This window comes from Silene latifolia, chromosome Y, assembly GCF_048544455.1.
Source record: "Silene latifolia isolate original U9 population chromosome Y, ASM4854445v1, whole genome shotgun sequence".
NCBI classification, from domain to species: Eukaryota; Viridiplantae; Streptophyta; class Magnoliopsida; order Caryophyllales; family Caryophyllaceae; genus Silene; species Silene latifolia.
In genome coordinates, this window is record NC_133538.1 from 290,499,543 (window position 1) to 290,508,115 (window position 8,573).

At 37.7% G+C, this 8,573-nt stretch overlaps 1 protein-coding gene across 5 annotated transcripts in view; it reads right to left on the reverse strand.

Moving 5' to 3' along the window:
* The window catches only part of LOC141634303 (uncharacterized), a 29,566-nt gene extending 24,045 nt beyond the window's left edge, over nucleotides 1–5,521 (reverse strand). For all 5 annotated transcript variants that reach the window (XM_074446523.1, XM_074446525.1, XM_074446522.1 and 2 more), the window contains exons 1-8: nucleotides 5,416–5,521; nucleotides 4,930–4,957; nucleotides 4,603–4,846; nucleotides 3,462–3,671; nucleotides 2,082–2,152; nucleotides 1,717–1,955; nucleotides 1,521–1,604; nucleotides 584–1,120 (exon numbers count right to left, since the gene is read on the reverse strand). In XM_074446523.1, coding sequence (XP_074302624.1) covers nucleotides 1,826–1,955; nucleotides 2,082–2,152; nucleotides 3,462–3,623 — 363 coding nt within the window. In that variant the 5' untranslated portion in view covers nucleotides 3,624–3,671; nucleotides 4,603–4,846; nucleotides 4,930–4,957; nucleotides 5,416–5,521 and the 3' untranslated portion in view covers nucleotides 584–1,120; nucleotides 1,521–1,604; nucleotides 1,717–1,825. The remainder of the gene's footprint in view (nucleotides 1–583; nucleotides 1,121–1,520; nucleotides 1,605–1,716; nucleotides 1,956–2,081; nucleotides 2,153–3,461; nucleotides 3,672–4,602; nucleotides 4,847–4,929; nucleotides 4,958–5,415) is intronic.
* Between the last annotated feature and the right edge of the window lie 3,052 nt (nucleotides 5,522–8,573).

The following is an 8,573-nucleotide window of genomic DNA, read 5'->3' on the forward strand; positions in this document are numbered from 1 at the left end:
CAAAGAGAATGGGTAGCTTACATATTAGCAACAGTCAAATACATTCAAGCAAATAACACCAAAAAGTGTACACCATCCAACAGCAATACCCACATTCCCTCATTGCCTGAAAAGATTCCCCCCAATTTGCGGGGTAGGGATAAGATATACGAATGTACCTACTTTTACAACAAGGGGAAGCGGCTGACCAGAACCAAAAACAGGATCGAATGACTATTAATTCACAGTGACCAGAAACTCAACCAATTTATAAAACACCATCACAAACATAGTCACAACAAAGTATATCTCGAAACTGTCAATATATGATATATCTAAACTATTTAATGTCACTCTCATAGATCAATGAACTGAGAATAATTATAATCAAAAAATTTCAGTCAATTTTGGCTGAGATTGGGGAGAATGAGGACAAGTCAGTCAGAATATGGAATCTCAGACACAAAACGTTAAACCACAACCTTCCCATCAAACAACATAAATTCTTCAGCTAATAATACATATAAGACGACATTATCCACCGACATTTTGACTCGCACAACTTCAAATCACATATAACACCAAACAAAACACAAAAACAAACCATATCAGGCATATTATCACCAAGCCTTAGCGAAACAGCAAGCTTAGGCATCTGTTTCCTCCAAGCAGACCCAACAACAAGCTTCCTATAAAGTCCAACATCCGCCTTCTTAAGAATCCCAAACGTAACCAAATGCTGCAAAAATGCATGAACATCCGGCGTCTTCACACTCTCAATTCCGCCACGCTCCTCCAAACTCTACTGCCAAGTCTCAGCAATCCCCTCAGCCCTCTGCCTCACAGTAGGAGTAACTATCAATCTATCCTTTCCCACAGCGGTATCAACCACTACCGGAATCAACGATTCAAGCAACAACACACGCCCATCCTAAATCATTAAACGTGCCCCCTCTCTTATCCACCAGAAACACCTCCGACATCTCTTCAAGTACGAACTTTGGCGGATCCACACATTCCGATAACGCTAACGGAATCTTAGCTCGCAATGTCTCTAATTCCTTCTTCCTTATCGTTACGAACTTCCAGAAATCCTTGTAGTCCATCCACTCACAGTAGTCCTTCAGCTTCACTAACAAACCTGCTCAAACACACAAAGACATTCTCTTATTCCCAAAATATCTACCTTAACTACCTCACATTTTTCACTATTTTCTTATTCAAAAAATATCTTCCATTTTAAAGTATTTTTGCTGATATTTCCTGCTAATATTATGTATTTATATCCTTTAAATCACTACACCTCAACATTTTTTGGAGGTCTAATCTCAATTTTGCTTTTTCTTTTTTTTTCTAATATTTTGTTTAATATATATTTTTACTCTTTAAATAGAAAGCAAAAGTAAACTGTCCACAACAAAGAAGGCAACACTACTGTAGATGAAGGGAAACCCCAATAGCAAAAGGTCAAATTAAACATACAACAAAACATATTTTGAACCACAGATAAAGAGGAGACGGGAGTCGGAACATGTAATAACCTAGATATGAAGAAGGCATAAGGGTGCCGAAGCTCTTAACGGGTTCGTAGACATTGGTACCACAATCCTGCAGCTGTTGTAAAGCTGAAAAGAGTTTTGTGAAAGAAATTACGATGATTAAAAAACGGGTTTGTAAAGCTAAAAAGAGTTTTGTAAAGCTGAAAAGAGTTTTGTAAAGCTGAAAAGAGTTTTGTACCTGAGAAGGCGATACAGGCCACACATGCCTCATGGTGCGTAGCAAGCTAGCAAGACGCAGCCCATCGTATCTACCCCTGTGTAGATCACGTTTTTGCTACGCCTTAACATTAAAAACGGGAGTAATGGCGCACATTGCGAGTGTTATGTTGTACTTTAAGCCCCGAGTGGCACAGGGCTCCGCGCCCAGTAGTCTTATAGACTCTGCAGGTGTGCGGAAATTCGTGTTGTGGCCAACATCTGTCGGAAAGCACAACACATATCAGCATTGCGGTTAACGGCATATTACCATGGTACATAAACCTCAGTAAAGTTCCCAGGATACTCGCTGGGTTGCTATGATTACAAGGTAAGAAGTGCACGTACCTTTTTGTTAGCGAGTCCTTCAGTGCAAGTCTGGCAGCTGCCATTGATCCGGACGTTAAGGGTCGACCTCCCTGCGCGTTCCAAAACACACCGGTAAACTTCCCTCAAAAAGAGAGAATTAAAGCGTCAAAGTAAAAGGCGGTGTAGGTTAAACTCATAGGAAAAAATCACATGGTCAATAAGGTGCATTACGTTAAGGCACTATTGGAATCTTAATTAAACCCATAACGATTAATTACAGAGGTTAATGGAAAATGTATAACTGCGAATGGCGAAACCTCCTGTTCAGGAGGCCCTAATCAGAAATTCCAACACCACACCGCCTTAACACTTTTCGTACACACCAAAGACACAAAAAAATCCCAACAAAGATAGAATAGGAATTAGTCAAATAGAATACGAGTTCCACTGGAGCCGAAGATAACTGACTTCTAGAAAAAAAAAATAATAAAAAAGAAATGTAAAGCCAAGAAACCCTAATATCCACTCAAAAATTATCGAAATCTAGCACTCCTATTTCCTACTACAAACCCAATAACTTTATTCACACAATAATACTTCCAAATGCACCAAAAACATCAAAGTAGTAAGACGAATCACGCATTTGCATTCGTCTTTATAGGACTTAATTAGACATAGTTGGATGGAAATAACTTAGTTACAGGGGGGAAAAAAGCGAAACGCAGATGCACTCAATTCAGCGAGGAAAACTTTTGCAAATATTTGGAAAAAATTCTCTCAAAAGTCAAAATGTAGCTCCTTCAAAGGACTTATTTGCATTGAAGCATACGCATTCAATTCAGCCTATTTTTTTTTTTGCATAGATTTAAAATAATTCTCCCAGGAACATATACATAGGCTTCGTCCTATAAATGATTTGGGACTTTTTTCGTCCAGATTCAGAATAAGAAAGCCGACAAGTAGATGCATTTAATTCAGGTTGGAAAATGCATGCAAAGATTTGGATCATTGCACAGCCTAGTGACATATAACAATGCATGCCTCATCGGCAATACACTAATTCCTATCCAAAATGTTAGGAGTATATAAACTAACCAAGTCCATGGGATCAAATAAATAAAATATTAAGCCGAATGAAACCATAACAATTGATCTGATCGTTCTTTATATACCATACGGGTACCATACTCACCTTTGCGACATTCATCTTTTGTTCAGGATACAGTTTTACCATCCCACGCTAGGGAACATATAACAATGCAGGCCAATCACCAACTTACCAATAAGTATCCAAAATATTACCACAAGCTAAACATGTCCTTTTGATCAATCAAACAAGATTTTCATTTTACTGCATTTGGATCACAGAGAGGAACTATTTGGCAAAATAAATCCAAACACACATTATATGAGAAGTACCTCGGACAGAAGCTCAGTATCATCCATAGCGTGCAAATCCAAAAGCCCGGCTCCAAAATCCCCTCTAAACTCAGGTGAGTAAAAATCCTCCCCAGCAACACTTTGACTTGTCGGAGTGTATGGCTCAGAACCAGATTCCCCATTAAAATTAAGGTTTCTCATTAGTTTCAAAAGCCTTTGTTTCTCCTCTGTTTATTGTGGACCATAACCCTTCACAAGACAATTCACAAAGCACGCAATAAGATAGCTGCCATAAATTATAACTGAACATTTCACAATCATCTTGAAACAAAACTCCCCACACTCAAAGCTTCCATTGTTTTCCCGCAACCAAGATCACATTCTCAAAAGCATTAAACCCGAAACAAATCACCATAACAAATGAAAGATAGCAAATGCTACATTTCACATTACAGATAAATAGCAAAACACAAATTCTCATATGAGACTGTCCCATGATAGTGTTGCCATTTTTATTCCTTTGTTCTCCCCCACGTTTAAAAGTGTATTGTATGTTTTGTCTCACATTATCCTAATGTAAGACAGTCTCTCAGGCTCCCACGATACATCCCACTAACACGTACAAAAAGCACACAATAAGACAGTGTGCCATAAATTCTATCTGAACATTTCGCAATATTCTGGAAACTCAAAGCTTCCTAATTGTTTTCTATCAACCAATATCACGTTCTCAAAAGCATCAAACTCGTAACAAATCACCCTAACAAACTAAAGATAGCAAATGTTACATTTCACATTTCACATAAATAGCGAAACACAAATTCTCCTATGAGAGTGTCCCATGATAATGCTACCATTTTATTCCATTCTTTTCTCCTTCCTTTTTAGTGTATTGTATGTCTTGTCTCGCATTATCCTAATGTAAGGCTGTCTCTCACAAGACATCCCGCGAACACAAACAAAAAGCACGCAATAGGATAGTTTGCCACAAATTTTAACCGAACATTTCACAATCATCTAGAAACACAACTCCCTAATTACTTTTCACCAACCAAGATCACATTCACCAATGCACCAAACTCCAAACAGATCACCATAACAGATTCAAGACGATAAATACAGCAATTCACAATGCGTATAAACCTCGAAAAAGCATCATTAATGTATCAAACTTACATACCTGCATGAGCATATTAGGTAATTGGTTAGAACCCAAAGGAGAAGCCAAATGCTGCAATCCAGCAGACTGAAGCCAACGCGCCATAACAGCATCAGCGGCATCTCCACCAGCGTCACCGCCACCGCCAGGGTGATCATACGGGGCGGCCGCCACGGCAGCGGCAATTCTCTGTTGCATCTGACCACCCACGTGGCGCTGTGACCTACGTTGCGGCGCCAACTTTTCAAGATCTATCTTATCCTACCTTCACATTATTACATACATTCATCAAAATCATCAAAATTAACACAAATTAACTAATTTATTAACCAATTAATAACGACTTACTCACTGATTACGCGGAAATCAATCGAATCTGCAGCAAAACATCAAACACGATTACGAATCAATTAAGAACCCTAAAATGCGGAAAAATTAATCAGATTTCAGAAAACAAAATGATAAAAAATAGTAATATCGCACATTTTATAAATGTGATGTGACGTACAATGACACAAGCATTAACTCCTCATATCAATAAAGCTATCCCAGACTCATTTTCACAATAAAAGTGGCAGCCGTATTAAAAGGCGGCAACGCCGCTGGGTGCCCACAACACAAACCGGTATCTGGAAAGGGTAACTGTCTGGAAATCCATGAAACCCAAAGGAACAAAGCGCAAAAAACTCTCAAAAAGGGCAAAAAAAATAGACAGCAGAGTTGAAGGAAACAGACAAGCGTTAGACGGTACCGAATTACCAACGTTACCAACAACAGAAACCTGTCAGTTTTCGGAAGTACACAATGCAGGAATTATAATGTTTGAGCCCTCACCTTATAGTTACATCTACACTTCTCTTTACCGCTACTCGTTAACAAAGAACGCAACACTAACAAATCAGGGGCCGTCATAACTTTGTACTTCTAACCTCTACAGCCCACAAAAATGCATATACAACAAAGACAAACCACATCAATAAAGGAAGGGCAAGAAATCCGATGGCATCACAATAACAATAGTAATCAGCACCCATATAACAGATCTAATATAATAAGCAAAATATAGTAATAGAAAGGATAACACCAGAAGTAGTAATTTAGCAATAATAATAACACTACAAATGCCCAAACAAAGAGGTAAAAAAATTTGCTCAGATCAAATGATAATTAGAAGCCATACCTTTTGAAGACAAGGCTGTATCGAGTTCCTAAAGCCTATACGGAAAAAAGGAAAAAATCAATTTTAATATTAACATCAGAAATAACAACAACAACAACAACAACAACAACAATAACATCAACATCAACATCAACATCAAAAAAGATGTAAAACGATTAAAAGTCAAGATTAATAAGAGTAAATTAGAGTAGTAGCTATAGTAGAAAAAAAAAGGAAATTAGTCAAGTGAAAATGAATGCAATGAAAAACGATAAAACTGGAAGAGAAAGAGATGGAGGAGAAAATGAGTGAGAGTAGAAGATGAGCAGATAATGAGAGTTGGATGAAAATGGGTGGAATTGACATTTCAACACCAGCAAATGCTCAAATCCTGATCATCGGCAGAAATAAATAATATGGAGTACATAATACCCATCAATCATCACCGTTAGCCAATTCAATAAACCTCAGCGAATCCAAAACCCGATTAAAAACAACCCAACAATCAGTTTCACCCAATTGTATACACCCTAGTAAACCGAAACTCCAATTTAAAAACAACGCAACAATCATATGAATAGAAACCCTAATTAAAACTACCCAGAAAGTAAAATCAAATGAAGAATTAACACAAATCATATGGAATAAAATTGTGGAAAATTGAGATTAAAAAGAAAAAAGGAAGGAAAAGAGAGGAACCTGAAGGGGTCGATCAACTTGAGAGAGGAGATCAGAGGAATGATGCCACCGTGAAATCCTATGGAATCAAAGGTCGTGTGTTGCGAAAAAGGAGTGACGGATGAGAAGGAAAAGTTATGGCTGTAAGTGAAAGGAAAATGAAGGGGGGAGATCTAAAAGTAGCAAATCAACGGTGGAAAGGGAACTTGGCTGTGCACTATTCATTGCTACAGTGCAGCCAAGTTCTCCCTTTTAAAAGGTAGGGATTAACTTTTCCAAACTTACATCCTTATAAAAAAAAATTTAATATTTTATGGCCTTATAAAACACGTCTATCAAAACTTGACCCCTTAGTCTAATTTCGGTGTAAAACATGTTGAATTTACAATATTACCCCCCTTTATTAACCCATATTCATACTCTTACTTTCTATCGTCTTTTGTCGACTTCCTTATCTTTCGCTACACCAACTCTCAACCATTCATTTTTCCTCTAATTATTATTATTATTAAAGAAAAAGCTTTATCTAATGAGTGGGTTTTCATATTCTATGCACTTTTTCTAATTAGTTACAGTGGGTTTCTTACTTTCTCGTGTTCTTGGAGTAACAAGTTAACAACACTAACCATGTTAATGATTATGGTGATTTTTTTTATGTTAATTGGTAACTGCCAATTGTATTAAAGACTAAAAAACACGTTTTGCAATTAGCAACTCTGATTTTATTGAGTGTGTGAAGTACAAGTGTACAACTTACAATTGTTGTTTCTGATATTTGATTGCAATTTTTAATGGTTGTTATTATAGAAATGGATCAAAGGCCATTTGTTGCAAATATAGGTCTGCATTATGGATCATTTGTATACAAAGAAGGGAAAACTGAGTACGAGGGCGAGCTTTACATATGGGTGGGATAGAAGAAAGAACACAAGGGCAAGGGTATATTCGTCACAAAATATATATTTTGGAGGGAAATTTTAAAATTTGACGGAATATTGCATTTTTTTTTCACCGGAATCATACTAGGGGGCAAGTTTTGATCAGAAGTGTTTTATAAGGGTGTAAAATATTAAAAAAAAATTATAAGGGTGTAAGTTTAGAAAAGTTGATTTTATAAGGGTGTAAAGATTAATTAATCCTTTAAATGATGATTTCTTTTTTTTTTTTTTTTTTGAGAAAAGATCATTATCATTAATAAAAAGTCATACGACATCTACAACATATGCCAAGCTCAATCGGATACAAATCGATTACAACCACAGGAAATAAATTCTTGTTCAAAGAATGAAACACTGCAACAGAGTCTCTATCATCGATTCGCCGCAAAAGGCTTTTATCCATAAGAGGGTCTATGAATCTTCCTTGACGAGTATCCATTTCTTCTGACGTAATTGATTGTAGCCATGAATCAGACAAAATATGTAAAACCATATAACGATCTATAACAACGCTGATCTTCCGCTGACTTATTAGAAAACTGCAAACGAACCAGAAAACGAAAGCTCTCGAACTGAAAGAAGGACACCACCGATAGACGGGGACAGAGCCCTCAGAAAGAGAGACGAAACAAAAACGAAAGCGGAAATTAAACAAAAACATAAAGGAAACAAAGCGGAACACAGGAGAAAAAAAAAACGGAAGCCACCGCCTCCCTACCAACCCACAACACCGCCAGATCCAAGCACCACCCTGCCACACCACCTCAACAAACTCGTCCGATAAGACCCGAACAGCCCATATACACCACGCAGACCGAGAGGCACAGGCAGACACGTACGATCCAGAACCGGATGTGGGTAAGAAAGGGGAGGAGGGTTAATCGGAAGAGAGGAGATGGATCGCCGGAGAAAGGTCTTGAGAGACCCCATCCCCGGCGACAAGGTAGGGGGTTGATGGGTGGCGGTGGGAGGAAGGAGGAGAACGGCGACAGCAAAGGGGGAGGATTTAGGGTTTTGTTTTTTAGAGAGAAGGGGGAGAGAAAACTTAGAACTCCATAATTTAGGATTAAATGACGATTTCTTTAATAGTCGTTTTACTATATTTAGATTGCGTTCGTTCGTGTCATATAGTATTATAGTTCATCTTGGTCAAGTCATGCTAACACCTTCCTATGCAAGAAATTAAACTTCCCCATTAGGCCTTGTTTGGATAGAAA